Below are 25,716 nucleotides of genomic sequence, written 5' to 3'. Positions count from 1 at the left end.
ACAGTGTTCAATAGACAGTTTTGATATCATGAATGGTCAATCTTGTATCCACAACAAACGTTTTTCCGAGGGGTCGTATGCATGCAGCTTTTTATTCAGTGTCCGGGAATACTTTGTTATTGTTTCAAATGCTGACTCCCATTTTAAAATCCCTCTTGCTTTTTTATGAAGGTATGTGGGGTAGACAACAAGGGAAAAATAGTCGTATGCATACAGTGCATTTAGATGTGTGAAAGCATTTGATCCATTTTCCGATGACCAAACTCAATAAAACGGTATTTGTGTGTGTGCGCGCGTGCGCGCGCCCATGCGTGTGGATGCGTGTGTGCGCGCATGTAAACGCTGACGGAGGCTCTTGTGGGAGAGACAGAGGTAGAAAGAGAGACAGAAAAGAGGAGAGAGAGAAAATAAATGTCCTGCCTGCATGCATACCATAAGCAACAGAATGAGAGCACCAGGAAAACTTCAAACCCCCTCACTCACTCACTCACATCTGGCGTCGACACACAGACTTGCACGCACAGGACATTGACTGCTAACGTGTATTCAGGCTGATCTGAAACATCCGACTTACATTCCCAGCGAGGAATTTCAGCTACGCGGACGTGATGCAATATAATATTAAATCCGGATCTTAAACTTAAATATTTTAGATTTTTTTCCGCTTTACCCCCATAGCTCGCGCACTCTTTCTCGATGCAGCAAGGTGACGCAGCGAACCAGGTGGAGAATCTGGTGACGACTATTGCGGCAGCCTGCCGGCGCGCTCCCAAATTGACACCCACCGCGGGCATAAAACGGAATAACGGTTTTCGGTTTTGTTGTTGTAGCCCATATGAATGTGGAAACCGGTTCGCCGTGGGAAAGTAGTTGACGTAATTATAAGAATTATTATTATGTATCGCTGTTTGCAATGACGACGAAGCGAAAGTCAGCCAAGCTCCAGCTGCGCCGGTCAATCAGCGAGCAGCTGCGGGAGTCCACTTCCAAAGCTTGGGATCTACTGTGGAGGAATGTCCGGGAGAGGCGCTTGGCAGGTCAGTTGATTTGGACTCTTCTCTGCACAGCTACCCTTAATCAACCCTGGCTGGATGCGGTTATGTTGACTTTATCTCCCCATTGCAAATGTATGAACCCACGCTTCTGATGCAAGAATTAAAAAAACGTTACACTAGGTTAATATCTGGGGATAATTGACAGCAGTCTATGACGTAGAAGTTCGACTGTGATTATTGACTATGGTAACCTACTATGTCCGAGGACAAGAGTTTGTTTCAAGGGAAGGTCATTGTCAAATTGTACCGGACACCCTACTTGAGTCTATTCACGACAAGTTGTGCATTAATTGTGCGGCAGTTCACTATTATTTCTGTCTTTACTTTGTGGCTGTGGTTGATCTTGGGGGTTTTGTAGGCATAGAAAATATTTAAATCATGACTGAAAGCAGGCCAGAAATGTTTTATATATAGCCTATTTACAGTATGCGTCGTTAATATTTTAGTAGGCTACATTGTCAACAGGCTGTGTAGGTTAATGAATACAGATCGTTTGCAAAATTCGCCAATGCACCAACTTCTTTAAGGGAGGTAGGCCGGATTGTAGCTATATGGTATGGCAAGCTACAGTTACTGCACAGAGCCTGCATGTATCTATGTCTCTCTCTCTCTCTCTCTCTCTCTCTCTCTCTCTCTCTCTCTCTCTCTCTCTCTCTCTCTCTCTCTCTCTCTCTCTCTTTCGCTCGCTCTCACACACACATACACACTCTCTTTGACACACACACACACACACACACACACACATCTGTCTCCGTGCTTGTTGCTGCTGTCAGACGTTTTCGGTAGATTTTAATAAACACAGATATTCATCTGTATACAGAAAATCTACGCATCAACACTGCACTATGATTGATTAAACAGTCGGTATATAACGTTTTTTGGGGGGCGTTTGCGTCTAGTTGAGATCGACAGTTTGAGTGCCCTGCTGAGTGATGGTTGGTTGATTTGAGGTAGAGGAAGGATGTTGTCCGCAAAAGGAAATTGTTTTTGTGAGTTTTCAGTGAAAGTGAAATGACAGCGTTCTACACCAACCAATTACATGGACTCCAGTAGATTATATCAGGACATAGGTTAATGAATGAATACACAAACGAGCAGACACAATTGAATGCATGCACCTGTAGATTATGATTTTGCGGTGTCCATTGTTTGTGAACGGTTGTAGATTGTAGCGCCTGGATTGGGTTGTAATCCAGAGGATTTGAGAAAATGGGGGGGGGGGGGGTTATCTCTTTGTGGAATTAAATCATCAGAGAGAGAACTGGGATGTACAGGAAAGAATACCCCTGGGGAGTATTGCTTTGTAGATTTAGTAACAGAGGATAACCCCAGGCACATGTAGAACCTGTGGAACTAGAAAACAATACTAGATTTCTGTGTATAGAACCCTTATTAAAGAATGAGTAGGAGGTCTGGCTTCTGTGAGTAGAACCTTCAAACCAAAACAGAACCGCTACGTTTTGTGTGTAGTCTTTAGAACGTCAAGGTTATGTGTTTAGAAGCTTTAGAACTAGATCAGAACCTCTGAATTCTGTGTTCTGTGTAAGAACTTTATAGAACCTGTGGCTTTAATGTTGATCGTTCTGTACAGAGTCAAGATCTGAAGGGATTTCACCCTGAGGGGATGTCACCAAGTGGAACTTTAAGTTCACAGATCATTCTCATCATCATCTTTGTTCATCTTCATCCGTTTCCTGCTGTCCTCATGATGGCGGGGCGGTCTTGATGGTTCTCTTGTTTCTCTTGGCAGAACGTTCTGCTCACGTGGTGACCAACACACCTGTGTCCCAGTGCCTCTGTCTCCCTTGTCTATAGTAGCACTTGTGCAGTCATGAAAAGGATTCAAAAAGGATCCATGCCAGTTTCATCCTATCAGAGAGCTGTACCATGCCACCTTCATCCTATCAGAGAGCTGCACAATGCCAGTTTCCTCCTATCAGAGAGCTGCACCATGCCAGTTTCATTCTATCAGAGAGCTGCACCAAGCCAGTTTCATCTTATAAGAGAGATGCACCATGCCAGTTTCATCTTATCAGAGAGCTGCACCATGCCAGTTTCAGCTTATCAGAGAGCTGCCCCATGCCAGTTTCATCCTATCAGAGAGATGCACCATGCCAGTTTCAGCTTATCAGAGAGCTACACCATACAAGTTTCAGCTTATCAGAGAGCTGCACCTTCCTTATTTACACATTACTGTTTGAGTATCAGATATCTCTGTATGTCAGCTGAATTTACTAAACCCAACTCTCCACAGTACAGATAGACAGAGAGGCAGACTTACAGTCACCCAGGGAGTCAGATAAACAGACACTCAAGCAGAAAGACAGACACGAAGACAAACAGACACTCAGCTGGACAGACAGACATACACTCAAGCAGACAGACATGGAGACAGGCAGACAGGTAGACAGACAGACAGACAGACAGACAGACAAATGTTTCTCACTATATGCAGCATGTATTTACTGTATGTTATCACCACTAGAGGGCAGTCAACTGTAATGAGTCAATGTTGTAGTGTCTTTCAATGAATGACATTCTTGTGTTGGCTGAATTCCTGAAGGTAGTCCTGGTGTTGATTTATGTAAGTTTTGAGGCACTCTGGGGCACGCACACACAAACAGACACATAAGCACACTTGCTCACACACACGTTTACTTAGCTATCTAATTAGGGACACCAAAGTTGACTGTCCTGCTTTTATTTACCCTAACCATAAACCTAACCCTAATTGACCTGACAATTATGCCTAAACTTAACCAAGCCCTAATGCCTGACCCTAAATGGTAATGTCTAAACCTAACCCCAATTCTAACTCTATCCCAAACATTACTTTCTCTTTAGCAACACCAATTGCCTTTGTAAAACATAGATGGGGAAAAAAGTCCCCGTTAGTAATTTGTTATCACTGTTACCGTTACTCTCACACTGTATTATCTCATCACTGATACCGTTACTCTCACACTGTATTATATCATCACTGATACCGTTACTCTCACACTGTATTATCTCATCACTGATACTGTTACTTTCACACTGTATTATCTCATCACTGATACCGTTACTCTCACACTGTATTATCTCATCACTGATACTGTTACTTTCACACTGTATTATCTCATCACTGATACCGTTACTCTCACACTGTATTATCTCATCACTGATACCGTTACTCTCACACTGTATTATCTCATCACTGATACCGTTACTCTCACACTGTATTATCTCATCACTGATACTGTTACTTTCACACTGTATTATCTCATCACTGATACCGTTACTCTCGCACTGTATTATCTCATCACTGATACTGTTACTTTCACACTGTATTATCTCATCACTGATACCGTTACTCTCACACTGTATTATCTCATCACTGATACTGTTACTTTCACACTGTATTATCTCATCACTGATACCGTTACTCTCACACTGTATTATCTCATCACTGATACCGTTACTCTCACACTGTATTATCTCATCACTGATACTGTTACTTTCACACTGTATTATCTCATCACTGATACCGTTACTCTCACACTGTATTATCTCATCACTGATACCATTACTCTCACACTGTATTATCTCATCACTGATACCGTTACTCTCACACTGTATTATCTCATCACTGATACTGTTACTTTCACACTGTATTATCTCATCACTGATACCGTTACTCTCACACTGTATTATCTCATCACTGATACCGTTACTTTCACACTGTATTATCTCATCACTGATACTGTTACTCTCACACTGTATTATCTCATCACTGATACTGTTACTTTCACACTGTATTATCTCATCACTGATACCGTTACTCTCACACTGTATTATCTCATCACTGATACCGTTACTCTCACACTGTATTATCTCATCACTGATACCGTTACTCTCACACTGTATTATCTCATCACTGATACTGTTACTTTCACACTGTATTATCTCATCACTGATACCGTTACTCTCACACTGTATCAGTGATGACTTGACCTGGTCTCATCACTCTAACGTCATGGTGAAGGAAGCCAGGAAACGGCTCTTCTACCTACGCCGATTAAGGAGATTTGGCATGGATTCCAGGATACCAAATTCTACAGATGCATTATTGAGAGTATCCTGACCGGCTGTGTCACCGCCTGGTATGGCAGCTGCACCGCCCTTGAATGCAAAGCACTTCAGAGGGTGATTAAAACAGCAGAAAGTCTGACCTGCCATCGCTGCAAGATCTCTACACAGAGAGGTGTCTGTTTGACCCAGTATGACTCTGTATGACCCATTATGACACTATATGACCCAGTATGACCCAATATGACCCTACATGACCCTGTCTGGAATTACCATCACACTGACTCTCTGTGACCCTATATGACCCAGTATGACCCTATATGACCCAGTATGACCCAGAATGACCCTGTCTGATCCTCTATGACCCTATCTTACCCTGTATGACCCGGTCTCACCACAGCAACTCCCATTGGGCTTGGCAGAGTTGGAGCTCATGGCATGACTCTTCCTCTCTCTCCCTCTTCCTCTCTCTCCCTGTTCCTCCCTCTTCCTCCCTCTTCCCATATTACTGTTTCTTGCTATCCGTTGTTAGTTTCCAAATCTCTCCTACTAATGGCTGTTAGTGACTACATCTCTCCTACTATTGGCTGTTAGTGACTACATCTCTCCTGCTATTGGCTGTTAAGTTAGGACCAGATACTGATACAGAGCTAGTTGAATGTATGTGAACCCTAAAGGGATGGTCATTATTTCTGCATAAAATATAAAAATGTACTCATAAAATCCTAACTGAACCCCAGTTTGTAATAAAGCCATTCCAAATGAAGGACACAAAAACATACAATATATTTCAATCACTTATTTACCAAAAGTGATTAATCAAAGAAAAACTCAGATTTCATGTGTCCAAAAAATATGTGAACCCCTTCATTCAAAAGCTTGTGGCACCTCCATTAGCAGCAATAACTGGGAGTAGATGTTTCCCATAGCCACTAATCAGTCTCTGAAACCTTTTTTGAGGGAATTTTTCCAACTCCTCCTTACAGAACTCAGACAACTGAGTGAGGTTTGAGGGCTCTCTGGCATGTACTCTCCGCTTCAGGTCCTGCCATGACATCTCGATTGTATTATGGGCAGAACTTTGACTAGGCCAATCCAAAATGAATCCTATTTCTCCTGCACCCTGCTTTGGTAGTTCTGCTCTAATGCTTTGGTTCGTTGTGTTGTTGGAAGACCATTTTTGGCCCAACTTCATCTCCTTGACTGATGACCTTACATTCTGTTCAAGAATCTCCTGGTTTACCTCAGAATTCATGGTTTTGCAGTCGACCAGGTTCAGAGGAGGAAAATCTGCCCCAGACCTTGACACTCCCTCCACCCTACTTGACTGTTGGGATCAGGTGCTTTTGGTGGTCGGCAATGTTGGGTTATCACCAAACATAGTGGTTTTGATTGTGACTAAAAGGTGCCTTTTGGACTCATTTGTACAGAGAATGGACTTCCAGAAACCTTCAGGATTGTCCAGGTGGTCTCTGACAAAATTAAGACAGGCAGATCTGTTATTCAGAGGCTACTTCCTAGCAACCTTCCCATGAATGCCATATCTATTCCATGTTTTTCTTATTGTTGAAACATGAAGAGTAACCTGAGATGCAGCAAGGGAGGTCTGCCAACGTCCAGATTTTATGTGGAGTTCAAACCTTTTTGAAATGGTTGTATAGCCTTCCCCAGACTGATATGCTCTCACTATCCCATTCCTGGTGGCCTCTGAGGTCTCCTTTTCTTTCGGCATGGTGTGTTTTGCATTCACTTGTATGGGTAACACCAACCTTACCAGGTTTATTCTCTTTATTTTTCAGAGTCCTGCATAGACTCTATCCTAGAGATCCCTCCTTTGATTGGTTCATCTTATACCCAGTAATTTACCCACCTGATTCTACCTACTACTTACCTACTTGATTTAACCACCGTAATATGGGTTTCACTTATTTTTGGAACTGCACTAATTCCTTTTTAATTTAGTTTTTCTACAACACACAATATTTCCAGAATATGGAATTGGTTATTAGAAATCTATTATCTCTGATAAAAAAAATATATAGATGTTTATCTGAATTATCAAATTCTACTTTTCTCATATACGAGAACAAATAATTTAAATATTGCTTATAAAGTAAACATGGTGTGTTGAGTACACCAATTAAAATGGGTTTAGTTTTTGGAATAAAAAAATATGATTATATTATTGTTCCGGTAAAGATTGCCCCCGGACATTCTGTACTGTCATAAATAGAATGGCTGAATACATTTGCCTACTCTTGCTCTGTTGGGTGTTGGTTTCCACATCTCTACTGCTATTAGATGTTAGTTTCCACATCTCTACTGCTATTGGGTGTTGGTTTCCACATCTCTCCTGCTATTAGGTGTTAGTTTCCACATCTCTACTGCTATTGGGTGTTGGTTTCCACATCTCTCCTGCTATTAGGTGTTAGTTTCCACATCTCTACTGCTATTGGGTGTTGGTATCCACTTCTCTACTTCTATTAGGTGTTAGTTTCCACATCTCTACTGCTATTGGGTGTTGGTATCCACTTCTCTACTTCTATTAGGTGTTAGTTTCCACATCTCTACTGCTATTGGGTGTTGGTATCCACTTCTCTACTTCTATTGGGTGTTGGTTTCCACATCTGTACTGCTATTGGGTGCTGCACAGACAATGTGATAAACAGAGGAAGGGTGAGGTTAAGAGGAAGGTTACAGTGGATTAGAGAGTCCAGTGCAGTGCTGCTTTGATGTCAGAGACACTCTGTGGGTTGATGTCTTTTTGACAAGTGTCAGCCAGGCTGTGCTGTTTCTGTGTATGTGTGTGTAATGTCATGTAGACTGCTTTTAAAAGTACATTCACTGTGTAGTTGGGTTTGTGTGTGTGCGTATCGCAAAAGTGTGTTTAGCAAGAATGTGTGTCTGGGGAGAGTGGGGTATGTAGTAAGAAACTGTGTGTGTGTGTGTGTGTGTGTATGGGGGGGGGCTGTATGTAGTGGGATTGTGTGGGTGTGCCTAGTAAGAATGTGAAGTAGATTGAGGTTTTGTCAGAATGTTGCAATAGGGAGAGCAATACAGAGAGAGGAAAAGGGGATAGAGAGAAGAAAGAAGGAAGGAATTCATATAGGGGGAGAAGCAGAAGGAGGAAGAGAGAAAGGGGTAGAAAAGGAGTGTGTCAGGGACTGTGTCAGGGAGTGTGTCAGGGAGTGTGTCAGGGAGTGTGTCAGGGACTGACGGAGAGTATAACCGAACGTGTTAGCACAGAGGAGGCGTGACGTAGAGATGAGGTCCATGCAATGTCTCAGGAATGTCAGGGTGGCTGACTGTGCTTGTGTGTTTAAGAAGAATGGATTGGTAGACCAACAGCTTTACAGCGAGGGAGGGAGGGGCGGATAAAGGCTTACAGTACTGACAGCGGGGCTGTTCTGAGACGGGTGGTTGATGAAGTCAGTTCAGTTTCTAAAAGGGCAGTTGGGGAATCAGGGGTGCATGTGAGACCCGCGGGGTCAGAGACGGAGACAGAGAGAGAGTGAGAGAAGGAGATAGATTGAAATAGAGTGAGATTTGTTTGTGGGATTTGTTTTTGAGAAGTTGTTGGATACTGTAAGTGATTTTCTTTATTGCGTTTTAGTCGTATTGCTTTCTAGAGGCAGAGAACTTGTGTCTGTGGAGTATTGCAGTGACTGTGTGGTCAGTAGCAGAGAGATGGACAGAGAGATGGACAGAGACATTGAGATGAACAGAGACAATAATGGTGAGACTGTAATTTGCACAAATGGAGACAGAGACATTAACAGACATATGGACGAAGACAGTGGCAGTGATAAAGGCAGAGATATGGGACACGAGTGCGAAGCAGACTTCGATATGGAAGAGAAGGAAGAGTACAAGGATATGGAAGAAGAGGGTGACGAAGACAGAGATATGGAAGGGGATGTTGATGAAGACAGAGATATGGAAGGGGACGTTGATGAAGACAGAGATATGGAAGGTGAGAGTGAGGACGGCAGAGAGACTGAGAATGTTAACAGCTTGGAAGGGAACAGTACCAGGGTGAGGAAGATCGCTAACGTTAGTGAGAGTGCCAGGGCATGTTTAGAGGTCATGACCCCTGACGGGCAGGACATCTACCTGAGGCTTGAACACTCCCCTCGAAGACGCTCTGCACTGCGTCTTACGCGCATCCTTGCTCGTCATCAGCTGCTCACCAAGCTCACTCAAGGTGAGGTGCATGCTTAAAAAAGCCCTATGATGCATCATAACTGCACCATAATGCGCCATGCGCATGATGTGGCGTGTGTTCTTATTATGACTGTTGTAATGTGGCAGGCTTTTAGGAAGTGGATGCTTAATTCTGTGCGTGAAGCTGATGTGGTAGGAGTAGGATTTAGTTAGGCCTTTTGGTAAGTGAATCTGGTGTGGCATTAGGGAGCAGGTGTTGCTGTCAGGGTCCTTTGGTGGGTGAATCTGGTGTGGCATTAGGGAGCAGGTTTTGCTTTCAGGGTCCTTTGGTGGGTGAATCTGGTGTGGCATTAGGGAGCAGGTGTTGCTGTCAGGATCCTTTGGTGGGTGAATCTGATGTGGCATTAGGGAGCAGGTGCTGCAGTCAGGGTCCTTTGGTGGGTGAATCTGGTGTGGCATTAGGGAGCAGGTGTTGCTGTCAGGGTCCTTTGGTGGGTGAATCTGATGTGGCATTAGGGAGCAGGTGCTGCAGTCAGGGTCCTTTGGTGGGTGAATCTGGTGTGGCATTAGGGAGCAGGTGTTGCTGTCAGGGTCCTTTGGTGGGTGAATCTGGTGTGGCATTAGGGAGCAGGTGTTGCTGTCAGGGTCCTTTGGTGGGTGAATCTGGTGTGGCATTAGGGAGCAGGTGTTGCTGTCAGGGTCCTTTGGTGGGTGAATCTGGTGTGGCATTAGGGAGCAGGTGTTGCTGTCAGGGTCCTTTGGTGGGTGAATCTGGTGTGGCATTAGGGAGCAGGTGTTGCTGTCAGGATCCTTTGGTGGGTGAATCTGATGTGGTGCCAGGGAGGTATGAGCCCAGACAGGTATATGTCTTTGGTATGGACTCTAGTATGATGTTACTACACTTGTGTCGGCATATAATCTTTCTATCTTTGAGTTATTCTTTAAGGCAGTGGTTAAACTTTTTACCTGTAACATTTACTGGTATGTTTTACTCAAACTTTTACTTGCAATTTATTTTCATTGAATTAAAATCTGTGACTAACAATGCAGGTCTTTAAGAGCTTTAAACTGGTATTTGGTAGTACTCCGATACAAACGTTTAGGAACCACAGCTGTAAGTCTGGATTTACCTAATCTAATTCTTGTTTATTCTCGAGTTGAGATATCAGTGTTATCAGGAATTGCTAGTAATAACTTTGAATCGTCAACAGCCAATGGAAATTCTGACATTTCTTCAGTACAGTAATGTTAGTACACTACTTTTGAGATCCTTCAGAGACTTTTACAAAACAATATCTAAAATACAATTTTCCTCTATAGAATCTAAGCATGCTTAGTTGCTTGGCATCCAGGACGGTCTCCAGCACCCAAAACCGTCTGGAAACATTGTCCTCAATCTGCCTGTCTTCATGTAGCGCTAGCTATGGCTGTTTCTCCCCTAACAATGTTTCCCAGCCAAGTGTTCCATGACTGCTTCCTGAACATCCCGTCACCTGATATGTGTTGACAGGAAGTCCTCTTCAGGCCTGGCCGTTGTCATGGAGATTTCACAAGGCTTTTGTTGTTGGAGAGTTTAGTTTGGTACCTGGTGATTTAAAAAAAAAACATACAGTAAATAAATGTGTAGTGCCTTAGTCATGAATTTCTCAAATGAAGTTGACTCAATTCACCAGAGGACACCAGAGGACATTAAAGACATGTAGCTGTGGTAGACCAGAGAACATTAAAAACATGTTGCTGTGGTAGACCAGAGGACATTAAAGACAGGTAGTTGTGGTAGACCAGAGAACATTAAAAACATGTTGCTGTGGTAGACCAGAGGACATTAAAGACAGGTAGTTGTGGTAGACCAGTGAACATTCAAGACAGGTAGTTGTGGTTGATCAAAGGACATTAAACACAGGTAGTTGTGGTTGATCAGAGGACATTAAAGACAGGTAGTTGTGGTAGACCAGAGGACATTAAAGACAGGTAGCTGTGGTAGACCAGAGGACATTAAACACAGGTAGCTGTGGTTGATCAGAGGACATTAAACACAGGTATTTATGGTTGACCAGAGGACATTAAACACAGGTAGTTGTGGTTGATCAGAGGACATTAAACACAGGTAGTTGTGGTAGACCAGAGGACATTAAACACAGGTAGCTGTGGTAGACCAGAGGACATTAAACACAGGTAGCTGTGGTTGATCAGAGGACATTAAACACAGGTATTTATGGTTGACCAGAGGACATTAAACACAGGTAGTTGTGGTTGATCAGAGGACATTAAACACAGGTAGTTGTGGTAGACCAGAGGACATTAAACACAGGTAGCTGTGGTAGACCAGAGGACATTAAAGACAGGTAGTTATGGTAGACCAGATGACACAAAGATCGTTGTTGTGGACTAGAGGACAAACAAGACATGGTGGTTAATGGTCTGATTTCTGGTCTAGATTGTGTTGGGGAGGAGAACCAACACATCTGATACCAATGAGACTAATGTATGGTAAAACTGTTTTTTGGAAGAAGCATTTGCGATGCCTGGAAGAAACACATGTCTATGTATATTATGTCAAGCTTTTTTATGACAAATCTATCTGTAACTTTGTGTTTGGGTGTCTGTGCGTGTTTAATTGTCTACTAATATACTCATTAGCACTGTAAGTTCCAAAATTCCTCACAGAAATAGATTTTTTTTCCGAGCCTCAAGTTTAGCATGCTTTTGTGTGTGAGCAAGAGTTATGCAGCTTGCTTGTGCAAGCCTTTCCTCTGCAGATGGCGATGTTTGGCCAGGAGGAGCTGGTAATATTTCAGCACTGCATTTCTGAATGCGCAGATCTTCATACGGAGAGCATCTCTCCACTCTGGAATGTGACTATTGCCCAATTCCTACCCGTCGGGCTCCTTGTGACACAAGTGAAGGATTATTTTTTGGTTTCTTGGGAGGGAATGTGGGAGGGTTGATTACACCCTGCTGGTCTTGCCGCAACATGACTTAGAAAGATGACTGTCTCCTCTCCCTCTCACACATTTAGCCATTGATAGTCACTCCTCTCCCTCTCACACACATTTAGCCATTGATAGTCACTCCTCTCCCTCTCACACACATTTAGCCATTGATAGTCACTCCTCTCCCTCTCACACACATTTAGCCATTGATAGTCACTCCTCTCCCTCTCACACACATTTAGCCATTGATAACAAGCTGTTTCTGTACATCATTTTTGTAATAAATGTACAATAGAAATAGATTTTTTTTGGGTCGCATGACTTGGAATCTAATAAATATCTTTAAAATACCCTGAAAATCAGACAGTAACAGAAGTGTTCAGAAGAGGGCTTGTACAGTAGACCCTAAAAAGATGGCAACAACCCAAACAGGATGGAATGTACAATAAAAGACAAAAAATGACCCCTCCTCACAATTGCAAATTGAGAGCCAATTCCTCCCATGTCTTGGCCTATCTTCCCCCAAATCTTCCTTTCTCCCACTGACCTCTGTAGATAGAGCTCTAAGCGTTTTAGCTATGGGAATATGGCCAGAGTCCAGAGACTGTGCATGTGTGTGTTACAGTAGTGTGTCTTTCCATATGTCTATATGTGTGTGTGTGTGTGTGTGTGTGTGTGTGTGTTTATGAGGCATTCCATGGTTGGCCTGATCTGTTTGCTTACACAGTTATCCTACTGATGTGAGGGAGTTTGACTGGACAGCTGTCTCAGGGCTCTGGGTGTGTTGTTTTCGGGGGGGTTATGTATGTGCTGTGTGTGCTACGTGAGGGTGAGTTTAGGAGGTGATGTGTGTGTGTGTGTACATGTGTTTATACGTGTGTTTGTGTATATTTGTGTGAATGTGTATGTTTGTGTGTGTGTGTGTGTGTGGTTGTGTTTGGAGGTGGTTGAAGTGTGTGCTTTTACATTCTGTTCTGCATGTCAGACATATAGCAAAACCATGTTGACATTTCACTACAGGCATAGCAGGCTGACTGGTATAGCAGACTGACAGTGTGGTATAGTTGACATTCTGTATGGTATAGTAATTATTCTGTATGGTATAGTAATTATTCTGTATGCTATAGGACACATTCTGTATGGTATAGAAGACATTCTGTATGGTATAGTAATTATTCTGTATGCTATAGGAGACATTCTGTATGGTATAGTAATTATTCTGTATGGTATAGGAGACATTCTGTATGGTATAGTAATTATTCTGTATGGTATAGGAGACATTCTGTATGGTATAAGAGACATTCTGTATTGTATAGTAATTATTCTGTATGCTATAGGAGACATTCTGTATGGTATAGGGGACATTCTGTATGGTATAGTCAGCTGTCTGCGCTGCATCGTATAATATACTTTCTTTATGATATAGTATACTCTCTTTTTGAGTATACTGTAGTTGATTGTATGGTACATTAGACTGTCTGTATGGTATAGTAGACTGTCTGTATGATATAGTAGACTGTATTGTGTAGTAGACTCTCTTTATGGTATAGTAGACTCTATGGTATAGTACACTGTCTGCATGGTATAGTAAACTCTCTTTATGGCATCGTATGCTATGATAGTAAGCAGCAGTATAGTTGTTCTGTGGGCATCACATGCTGAATGTGACGCCACCAATGTTGTACTCATTAAAGTCTGTTGTGATTTAAGTGGTTGGTAGAGCATGGCATGTACAGAGAGGGTTCAATTCCCATCGGCCGGGTGTTGAGGGCTGTAATCTAATTCATTATGATCTAAAAGGCTAAGCTGGTCCTTGAATGACCCTCCAGCTCTTTAGCTTTCTGCATTCAGCCCTGACCTTCGCTGGAGTCCATTCCTTGCTCCACATGTTTTACATTTAGTTGTTAATCCAGACAGGAAGTTGTAATATTGAACTTCCTGTTTACTCTGCCTGGGAACTGCCGGGCACAGGAAATTATGTCATAAAATGTTGATTGTCAAACACTGCAGTGACCCCAGCTTGTAGGGCTGGTGTGAATGGTGAAGGTGGGGAGTAACAGGGAAAGAAAACTGAGAGAAAGAAAGAAAGGAATGTCTGATTGGATTTTCTTCTAAGGAACACTGGGGCGTCCTTGTTATGTAAAAATCAATTACCTTTGTAGCTCTGTCAATCAAACCCTACTTAACCTCCAGCTCTTTCTGTGCTTTTCTCTCCCTCTCTTTCTTTCTCTGTGACTTCATGTCGTTCCACAGCACGAGTGCTGAGAAATGCAGAGGAGGACTGGCAAGGTCTCAATGGGATTAGCCTTACGACGTGTGTGTGTGTCCGGTGTGTGTGCGTGTGGTATGTTTATGTGTGTGTCCGGTGTTTCCGGTGTGTGTGTGTGTGGTATGTTTGTGTGTGTGTGTTCCCGGTGTGTCCGGTGTGTGTGTGTGTGGTATGTTTGTGTGTGTGTTCCCGGTGTTTCCGGTGTGTGTGTGTGGTATGTTTGTGTGTGTGTGTCCAGTGTTTCCGGTGTGTGTGCGTGTGGTATGTTTGTGTGTGTCCCCGGTGTTTCCGGTGTGTGTGTGTGTGGTATGTTTGTGCGTGTGTGTGTCCCCGGTGTTTCCGGTGTGTGTGTGTGTGGTATGTTTATGTGTTTGTGTGTGTCTGGTATGTTTATGTGTGTGTGTCTAGGAGCCAGAGTGTCCCCGTCGTTTTAATGAAGGTTTGTGCTGATAAATCCGAGTCCTTCAATCACACGTCAGCAGTGACTTTGATGATCCTACCCACAATTCCCTCCGAGGTCCAGTCCCAAACGGCTAGCTATTTCCTTTATAGTTCACTACTTAAAACCAACGTCCTTTCACAGTAGAGGGTTCTGTATCTCAGACCCTGTCCCAAATCTGAGTGACCTTCTACTCACTGATATGGTATGTTTTTACCTGTCTGGATTGTTATACTGCGTATCGCTGAAGTAGTCAGGACACTGACCTTTTAGCCAGAGTTGGGTCCCAAGTTTCTCATTGAATTCTAGGTTCCCTAGTGGAGTACTGATGTCAGAGTACAGTATCTATCTACCAAGGGACTGATGCCAGAGTAACCCAGTTAAGAGTTGGTTTATTAAAGCTAGACTCTGAAGTGAAGTTGTCAAATGATATCTGGTGAGGCGGGTGGGGGCGGGACCATGGGCGGGTCTGGGGGAAACATGGGAGGAGATTGAGCCAGAGCGTGGAGATGGAACTAAGGATGTAGAAAGAGAAAGGGATTGCCGAGAGGGGAGATGGAGGTGGAGAGAGGGAAAACAGATGACTGAAGTTGGTTGGTGGGGAAGGTGTTGTCCTGGGACACCATCTGCTGGGATGCCATCATCACAAGCACAGGGAAGTGACGACGTCTAAGTAGGGGAGAAGATGTTGCAGGTTTGAAGAGCCAGAGAGAATGAGAAAAGGCCACTGGTGTGCTGGTAATGAGCAGGAGGAAAGACAACACGAAAGACAAAGGCCCGGGTGGAGAAAGAGGGAGAACGTGAACGAGGTTGAGAGAGAGGATGTTGTAGACAGTAAAGAGAGGAAAGGAAAAAGAGGATAGAGGGAGGACAGCATGGAAAGGTTTGAGAGACTGTCACCCTTTTAGTGGAGGAAGCTCTCTGAATGGCATCGGTATGACCACACTATGAGGACTTCAAGTGAGTTTCAGCTCCTCTATTTGTCAATTTCTGTCGTACCGACATAGACGGGCACGCAGGCAGAAACGCATGCATGCAAACACACACACACAGGCAGACATGCATGCATGCGAACACACACACAGGCAGACATGCATGCATGCGAACACACACACACAGGCAGACATGCATGCATGCGAACACACACACACAGGCAGACATGCATGCATGCGAACACACACACAGGTAGACATGCATGCATGCGAACACACACACACAGGCAGACATGCATGCATGCGAACACACACACACAGGCAGACATGCATGCATGCGAACACACACACACAGGCAGACATGCATGCATGCGAACACACACACAGGCAGACATGCATGCATGCGAACACACACACAGGTAGACATGCATGCATACATGCGAACACACACACAGGCAGACATGCATGCATGCGAACACACACACAGGCAGACATGCATGCATGCGAACACACACACAGGCAGATATGCATGGGCTGTTCTGTGTGACAGGCTTGTCTTCTTCTATGGTGTGTTATGTGTATATAGTATATTTACAGTGCCTTCGAAAAGTATTCAGAACCCTTAGCTTTCTCCATGTTTTGTTGTGTTATATTGTGGACTTAATTTGTAATTAAGAGCTGCAGAGGTGGTTTTCCTTCTGGCAGGTTCTCCTATCTTTGGAGATGAAGCTCTGCTCTGAGGTTCTTGGTAACATTCATGACAGTTACTTAGTTTGGTCGGACGGACAGTTCCAGGAAGACTCTTGGTGGTTTCAAACTTTCTTCTATTTCACAATGAAGACTTTCAGTGTTTTAGCAATTATTTTACAACCTTCCCAAGATTCTATCTCTGAGGTCCCTAGACTTCATGGCTTAGTTTTTGTCAATTTATCAATTACAGTGAACCTCGGAATGTGTTCTGTATATATGTATGTTTGTGTGTGTGTGTGTGTGTGTGTGTGTGTGTGTGTGTGTGTGTGTGTGGGTGTGTGTGTGTGTGTGTGAGTGTCTGTATGCGTTCCTGTTCATAGTGTGTGAAAGTGAATTCTGCCAAATCCTCTTCATCATCATCATCTCTTGTCAGCAAAATGCCCTGTGTAATGTTTGAATTAGTGTTTGCACACACACACACACACACACACACACAACAGGAGCTCAAGGAGACTGCCAGTTTAGCTGTGTGGGCATTAAACTTGCCAGCGGAAAATGTTGTTAAATCAATTAAATCAGCCACAGTCTTAGGTTGATGAGGAATGGCTGTGTGTGTGAGTATGTGAGTGTGTGTGTCTGGGCACATGTGTGTGATTATGTGAGTGTGTGTGTCTGGGCACATGTGTGTTAGTGTGGCATCTGCATAGAATGATGCTGTCTGCCTAATACTGTATATTGTTGTCTGCCTTATATATTGCAGCCTTGCTGGTTTTGTCTCCCACGTTATTATATGTTTTGTATCTACTGTATCATTTGTCACTTCAGAAGACGTTCAGGTCCCAGAAGTGCTGTGTTGATCGGAATGGTTCCACATCTGTTGTGCTTAAGGTCATGAGCTGTGGCCAAGTATACTAGCAGTCTAGTGATCTAGAAGTCTAGTAGTCTAGAAGTTTAGTAGTCTAGAAGTTTAGTAGTCTAGAAGTTTAGCAGTCTAGAAGTTTAGCAGTCTATTAGTCTAGAAGTTTAGAAGTCTAGTAGTCTAGAACTTTAGAAGTATAGTAGTCTAGAAGTTTAGTAGTCTAGAAGTTTAGCAGTCTAGTAGTCTAGAAGTTTAGTAGTCTAGAAGTTTAGCAGTCTATTAGTCATGTAGTTTAGTAGTTTGGCAGTCATGTTGTATTCCTAGACTTGTGTTGTATTCCTAGACTAGGCTTAATCTGTGTCTGTGAAACCATAGAGGTTTAGTAGTCTAGAAGTCTAGTAGTTTAGTAGTTTGGCAGTCATGTAGTTCAGTAGTTTGGCAGTCATGTAGTTTAGTCGTTTGGAACTTTAGTAGTTTCTGTTCTCATCTTCATAGAGACACTCTGGTTAGCATATGTTATCATGTATTGAAGCCATGTGTCTAAGTAAGGGCGTGGTGCTGCAGGGTTTGAGGGTTTGATTACCATGGGTGACCAGTATGATGAAGTTTAAATAGAGTTTTGACTTGTCTCTCAGGTCATCCACAGCATGCTGAAGATGTCTGTTGTGTTGATGGTTAGTTTTGAGTTTTGGCTTGTCTCTCAGGTCATCCACAGCATGCTGAAGATGTCTGTTGTGTTGATGGTTAGTGTTAAGTTATGGCTTGTCTCTCAGGTCATCCACAGCATGCTGAAGATGTCTGTTGTGTTGATGGTTAGTGTTGAGTTTTGGCTTGTCTCTCAGGTCATCCACAGCATGCTGAAGATGTCTGTTGTGTTGATGGTTAGTGTTGAGTTTTGGCTTGTCTCTCAGGTCATCCACAGCATGCTGAAGATGTCTGTTGTGTTGATGGTTAGTGTTGAGTTTTGGCTTGTCTCTCAGGTCATCCACAGCATGGTGAAGATGTCTGTTGTGTTAATGGTCAGTGTAGTTATTTTATTGTTGCAGAGACAATCTGTCTAGTTAGAATTTATATCTGTGGGTCTTGCATCTGGACTGTTTTTGGAAAGTTATTTATGTCCTGCTGAGATTCACCATCAGGGCCCACTACAGAATATTTCTGTCCTGCTGTTTACTTTCTTCTCTCTTTCCAACTTTTTCCATCAATAGAGATGTTATTGGCTGAAGCTAAAAACATTAGCTTACATAACTTCTTCAATACAGTTATACACTGTGTTTGTGTGTGTGTGTGTGTGTGTGTGTGTGTGTGTTTATTCATTACAGTTTTTCCTTCTCTTACAGAGATTGAGGGCAAAGAGGCTTGTGATTGGCTGAGGGCTGCAGGGTTCCCACAGTATGCCCAGCTCTATGAAGGTAAACACACACAAACTTCTTAATAGAGAATCCTGCATTTACAGGCTAGTTGAAGAGAGCCTCCTCTCCTCTTTTCACCTGTCTGCCTCTCCCCTCCTACCTCCTCTATTCTATTCCCTTCTCCCCTCCCCTCCAATCTCCTCTATTCTATTCCCTTCTCCTCCCCTTCAATCTCCTCTCCCATTTTCTCCTACCTCTCCTCGTCTTTCCCCTGCTTGTTTGCTAGCATTCCTCCTTCTCTTCCTGTTCATCCATCCCTTTATCTGTCCATCCCAGGGTTTATTTCTAGTATCTAGTTCCTCTTCAGTGGGAGGGGTCATGGGAAAGGCCCCTGCTTTCTCTGTCTGCCTGGAACACACACACACAACCTCACATACATGCAAACACATATACACACACACACACACACACACACACAACCTCACATACATGCAAACACATGCACACACCCACACACAGATACAAATACACACACAAACACACAAACACACTTTACACACAAACTCTAACCAGGGCTAGAGGTCACCACTGTATCTCTCTTCTTCTTCCCTGTACACTCTCTTTGTCTCTCTTCTTCTTCCTCCTTATACACACTGTCTTCGTCTCTCTCTTCTTCCTCCTTATACACACTGTCTTCGTCTCTCTCTTCTTCCTCCTTATACACTCTGTCTTCGTCTCTCTCTTCTTCCTCCTTATACACACTGTCTTTGTCTCTCTCTTCTTCCTCCTTATACACTCTGTCTTCGTCTCTCTCTTCTTCCTCCTTATACACTCTGTCTTCGTCTCTCTCTTCTTCCTCCTTATACACACTGTCTTTGTCTCTCTCTTCTTCCTCCTTATACACTCTGTCTTCGTCTCTCTCTTCTTCCTCCTTATACACTCTGTCTTCATCTCTCTCTTCTTCCTCCTCATACACACTGTCTTCATCTCTCTCTTCTTCCTCCTCATACACTCTGTCTTCATCTCTCTCTCTTCTTCTTCCTCCTTATACACACTGTATTCGTCTCTCTCTTCTTCCTCCTTATACACACTGTCTTCGTCTCTCTCTTCTTCTTCCTCCTCATACACACTGTCTTCGTCCCTCTCTCTCTTCTTCTTCCTCCTTATACACTCTTCGTCTCTGTCTCTTTTTTAACTGTCTTTCACTCTCTTTCCATCCCTCCCTTTATGTCTAGAGGACCTATTTGTTGCCAGTGTAGGGGTCGGTTTGGGAAACACACTCTGATGTCAGTGATGTCATTAACCTTGTCACTATAGCAACAATGGTAAATATGGTAACCAGAGTATTGCTGTCAAACATACACACTCTCTCTCTCTTTCTCCTTCTGCCTCAATACCTTTCTTCCTCTTTCTCCTTTTCTCTCTCTCTCCATCCCTTTCTCTCTCTCTCTGTCTCTCTCTCCATCCCATTCTCTCTCTCTCTGTCTCTCTCTCTCTCTGTCTCTCTCTCCATCCCTTTCTCTCTCTCTCTGTCTCTCTCTCTCTGTCTCTCTCTCCATCCCTTTCTCCCTCTGTCTCTCTGTTTCTCTCTCTCTGTCTCTCTCTCTCTGTCTCTCAGACTCTCTTTTCCCTATAGATATCTCATCAGTAAAGAGGGATCATGACTTCTTGGACAGAGACCTGGTGGAACCGCTTTGTCGGTAAAACACACACACACACAGACACATGAACACACACACAGACACATGAACACACACATGCACACAGACACACACACATGCACACAAACAGACACACACACACACACACACGTGAACAGCTCACTCCTATGGGTTGTTGTATTGTATTGTACAGAAACACACACACCTGCCTCTGGCTTGGGAACGGTCACTTTATGTCCATTTCAGCGCCAGAGAACCTCCTGTAGACCATTCAGTTCAACAGGAAGATTATTCCTGACATGCTGACTTGCTAGCTGGGTGGGCGTTTGGAGAGGATGCTATGCTACATGCTATTCAGGGTTCATCCCAAATAGCGCCCTATTCACCACGTAATGCACTGGTTATGACCAGAGGTGGGGTCATTATCAGGTCACGGGTCATTATCAGGACACGGGTCATTATCAGGACACGGGTCATTATCAGGATACGGGTCATTATCAGAAGACGGGTCATTATCAGGACACGGGTCATTATCAGGATACGGGTCATTATCAGAAGACAGGTCATTATCAGGACACGGGTCATTATCAGGATACGGGTCGTAATCAGGTCATGGGTCATTATCAGGACACGGGTCATTATCAGGACACGGGTCATTATCAGGATACGGGTCATTATCAGAAGACGGGTCATTATCAGAAGACGGGTCATTATCAGGACACGGGTCATTATCAGGACACGGGTCATTATCAGAAGACGGGTCATTATCAGGACATGGGTCATTATCAGGACATGGGTCATTATCAGAAGACGGGTCATTATTAGAAGACGGGTCATTATCAGGACACGGGTCATTATCAGGACACGGGTCATTATCAATACACGGGTCATTATCAGAAGACGGGTGATTATCAGGACACTGGTCATTATTAGAAGACGGGTCATTATCAGGACACGGGTTGCCATTTTAGGGAGGTAGAGATGAAGAAGTCAGGGATGTTCTGTCGGTTCTGTCCATCCCTCCCTCCCTCTGTCATCCATTCTCTTTTTCTGTTTTCTGTTTTAGTCTCCTGTATATCTATCAGTCAGTATATACAGTGTATTTCAGTCTGTTCACTGTATATGGATATATTAGTCAGGCCTGTTTTGTGTCTTTCTCTTGCAAGAGGGAAACCTTATCCTCTCCAGTGACTTGGAGAGGGGGTGGGTGAAGGAAGATGTGATAAAAAACTGGAGAAAACATGAGCTGTCTGTTTCCTTCTCTCTCTTTTCTCTTCCTCTTCTTCTCCTTCCCCTGTCTTTCTGTGAGTCATCTGTCCTATAATAAAGTACCATTGTCTCTCTCCACCCAACGGCCGGCCCCTGGCCAGTGGACGTCTGACCAGGGACCAACATCCCTCACTCTTGTGCCCTCCGCTCCTCAACCGAATGCTGCATGGCTTCGGTCCCTCCCTTGTCTCCCCTCTGATCTCACACTCAAAGAGTGTACCAGCGGAAACGCGGCACTAGTGAGAGCTGGGCTACTCGGCCGTGTCAATGGAAACAGAAACATTTCTGGACTTCAGGGTAAAACACCAGTGTTTGGAAACAGTGGAAACGCGGCATTACAGACCTCTGACGGACCCCCTCCCCAGGACCATGGCGCCTCGGCCCTGCAGCGCTGGTGGGATGGTCCTTCACTCCCCTCTCTCCCTCAATCTCTGATGTGCTGGAGGAGGTGCTGGAGGAGGTGCATGGTGAGGTAGCGGGCGACGGCAGCTGTCCCGGGGTGAGGGTCAGACAGAGGAGAAGAAAGAGGAGCCTTCACATCAAAGATCGATGGAGGAAAACCAGGACGGGGGGGGAACACGGGATCAAGGACAGAAGGAAATGAAGATCGTGACAGACAGAGAGAAGATGCTGTCTGTGGCTCTGTTATTTCAGACGTCAGTCATTTATCCCACGCTCAGAACCCCCAGAACTCAGTAGAGGAACAATACCACGATTCATAGCAAGACTCATGACATGTTGCGAGAACATTAACCCCCCCCCCCCCCCCTTTACACTGTATTTTTATGGGGGATGGGGTGTGTGTGTGTGCGCAGGGGATGGGCGGTGTTCTCTTAATGTCATGTAGATGTTTTATTAAAGAAGGATAGATAAATAAAACATAAAAATAACCTTTTTTGTCTTTTGTTCCAGACGTCTCAACACTCTGAACAGGTGTTGTTCCATGAAATTAGATGTTAGCCTCCCCAGAAAGAAAGTAAGTCTTTCTCTCTCTGAAAATGACTGCAGTTGTTTATGTTTCTGTTTCTTTTTTCCGGTCTTTGAGTCGGAAGACTGCTCATGTCGGCTTTGCCTCTTGGCACTGCGCACCTGATCACTGTAATCTAGGGCTTTATGATGAGTCGATTGGTGTGTTGAAGGTTGTTGTATTCTCTCAGTGTATTGGTACTTGACCGAGCTTTCATGCTGTTTGTTCTTTTAATTCAGAAAAACTGGATTCAGTGCCATCTTGTGGTCATTTATGTGTGTAGCAAAAACATTTGTGTGATTTAGTCCAGTGCTTCTGATCTCTCAGTCACAAATGTTTTCTTCAATATTGTCTGTGAATTTCTCAAACCAGTAACACTGACATTTTTATCTGCTTTACCCCCCCCCCCCCCCTTCTTCCAGACTGATGACTCAGATGAAGATGACCCTCTGGCCATCAGTAAGAGATGGACTTTTGAGTGGAACAGCCGTCGCTGGTCCCGCCTCCAGGACATGCACTTCCTGCTGGACTCGCCCAATGAGAGCAGCCCCGAGGGGTGCCAGGGGGAGGGGCTTCTGAGGAACACCATGAGCACTGAGAGCGTCCTGACGGACCTCAGCGAGCCCGAGATCACAGACATCTCCTCCCTTCACAGCCAGGACTCTCTGGGCACCATGTTGCCCGACTCCTTCTCCATGGCCTCGCTGGCCGGGCCCTACCAGGTCAGCCTGACCCCTGTCTGCCTCCCAGACGGGTCCCTCTTCCCCATGTGGTGTATTATTTTGGACCCGGGTGTATTTTGTGTGCTTTCAAATTCTGTGTTTTTACTTCATTGTTTGGTAGATAAATACAAAGATTTTTGACATTATTTTGTGTGTTCACTGCCAGCCCCCAAGGGATATGTCCCACTACAACTCTCTACCAATCAAAAGTGGCCGTAGCAGCCAGGGTGGGCGGAGTCCAGCTAAGGCTATACTGCGTCGCATGGAGATGATGCGTACGTGGGGTCCGTCCTCCAGGAGAAAGTCAGGGACGCGGAGAGCGGCGCTAGTCATCGGGGAGCCGGTCCTACAGGGGGAGGAGCCGCAGGCACTCCAAACACTCCAGTGTGTCCCCATCAATCAATTAGAGGGCGGTCCTTATCCTCTTCACCAGTCATGTGACAACGCGGCCCCTATCCTCCAAGACAGTGAGGGCCAATCAGAAATCTGTGCAAGCCCTATTCGTCCAACTGTGAAGGAGAAGGATTCTAAGCCACCGCCTAAAAGAGGAAGTGTCTATCTAGAAGACATGGAGCTGCCCTCTGGCTCCCCCCATGGTCGGAGGACCGAGTCGCAACAAAGGCCGTTTAGCAGGAGCCACTTCCGCTCTTATGAGGACCTGCTAGTCCACATCCCGAAGGACCACAAACCGGGCACCTTCCCCAAAGCACTATCCATAGAGAGCCTAGCCCCGGCCACTGAGAACAGGACTTCATCTCCCTCCCAGCTCCCCACCAGCCGAGGCTTGCCCTCGTCGGGCACAGCTCTGTCCAAGAAGCCCCCGTGTCCTGGAGGTCCGCGCGGCAGCAGGGTCAGTGTTTATGACAACGTTCCCGGGTCTCACCTGTACGCGTCCACGGGTGACCTCCTTGACCTGGACCAAGACCACGCCCTGTTCCCCCACCTGGATGACATCATCACCCACGTCAGCGGCCTGCAGCAGATCGTAGACCACTGGAGCCGCAACGTCCTGCCCGAGGGGGAGGCGAGGGGGGAGGGCGTCGAGGACGTGGAGGGAGATGGGAGGACCACGCCCAGCAAGGTGGAGACAGATGGGGTCTTCCTGAACGACGCAGACTCTACGGCGACCAGCCGAGAGAGAAGAGACTCTGGAGTAGGGGCTTCACTCACCAGGCCACGGTCAGTCAGGGGTTAACCAGGACTGGGGGTTTATGGGGGGGGGGGGGGGGGGGGGGTTCTCTCTGTCAGTCTCTCTCTGCCAGCCAGTCTACCTGGTCAGTCTTCCACCTCAGTCTAGCCAGTCAGTCTACCTGGTCAGTCTTCCACCTCAGTCTAGCCAGTCAGTCTCCCTGGTCAGTCTCCCTCCTCAGTCTAGTCTCCTCAGTTTTCCTATTCATTCACTCTGGTCAGTCAATATATTCAGTCTCCCTGGTCAGTCTTCCTGCCCGGTCACACTTTTTCTGTTTCTCCAGTCTGCGGTGGCCAAGTTTCTGCCTGTCCGATCGTCTGAGCCAGTCAGGCTCCTCGCTGCAGATCAGTAGCCAGTCAGCCGGCCAGCTCAGCCTGCTCCAGAAGTTCTCCCTCCTTCGCCTCACAGCCATCATGGAGAAGTACTCCATGTCCAACAAACACGGCTGGACCTGGTAGGAGTCCACACACACACACACACACACACACGTACACACATGCCCGCACACACACATGCACACACAAACACACGCACGCACGCATGCACACACACACACACACATTCACACACACTGATGTGTCTCTCTCTGCCTCCCAGGTCTGTTCCTAAGTTTATGAAGCGTATGAAGGTTCCAGACTACAAAGACAGGAGTGTGTTTGGGGTTCCACTGATTGTTCATACCCAGCGTTGTGGCTACCCTCTACCCCTCTGTCTCCAACAGGCCCTAAACCACCTCAGAACACACTGCCTCGACCAGGTACAAACACACACACACTACCTCTACTTCTCTGTCTACAGCAGGCCCTAAACCACCTCAGAACACACTGCCTCAACCAGGTACACGCACACACACACACACTGCCTCGACAATGTACACGCACACACACACACGCACACACACACACACAAACACACACACACTGCCTCTACCTCTATGTCTACAGCAGGCCCTAAACCACCTCAGAACACACTGCCTCAACCAGGTACACACACACACACACACACGCACACACACACACACACAGACACACACACACTGCCTCTACCTTTATGTCTACAGCAGGCCCTAAACAACCTCAGAACACACTGCCTAAGCCAGGTACACACACATCTACCTTTATGTCTACAGCAGGCCCTAAACAACCAC

At 45.1% G+C, this 25,716-nt stretch overlaps 1 protein-coding gene across 3 annotated transcripts in view; it reads left to right on the top strand.

Moving 5' to 3' along the window:
* The window catches only part of LOC105011176 (stAR-related lipid transfer protein 13), a 67,375-nt gene that overhangs the window by 31,239 nt on the left and 10,420 nt on the right, over positions 1-25,716 (top strand). For 2 of the 3 annotated variants that reach the window (XM_029120874.2, XM_029120876.2), the window contains 7 exons: positions 18,750-18,821; positions 20,380-20,461; positions 22,604-22,667; positions 23,081-23,380; positions 23,547-24,559; positions 24,853-25,023; positions 25,167-25,326. In XM_029120874.2, the coding sequence (XP_028976707.2) occupies positions 18,750-18,821; positions 20,380-20,461; positions 22,604-22,667; positions 23,081-23,380; positions 23,547-24,559; positions 24,853-25,023; positions 25,167-25,326 (1,862 nt within the window). Of the gene's footprint in view, positions 1-8,128; positions 9,328-18,749; positions 18,822-20,379; positions 20,462-22,603; positions 22,668-23,080; positions 23,381-23,546; positions 24,560-24,852; positions 25,024-25,166; positions 25,327-25,716 lie in introns of those variants that run through there. The other variant, XM_029120873.2, reaches the window with a different exon arrangement.

The sequence above is a fragment of the Esox lucius genome, chromosome 7 (genome assembly GCF_011004845.1).
Source record: "Esox lucius isolate fEsoLuc1 chromosome 7, fEsoLuc1.pri, whole genome shotgun sequence".
Classification (NCBI taxonomy): domain Eukaryota; kingdom Metazoa; phylum Chordata; class Actinopteri; order Esociformes; family Esocidae; genus Esox; species Esox lucius.
Note: the sequence above shows the minus strand (reverse complement) of the source record. Positions and strands in the feature narration are given on the sequence as shown.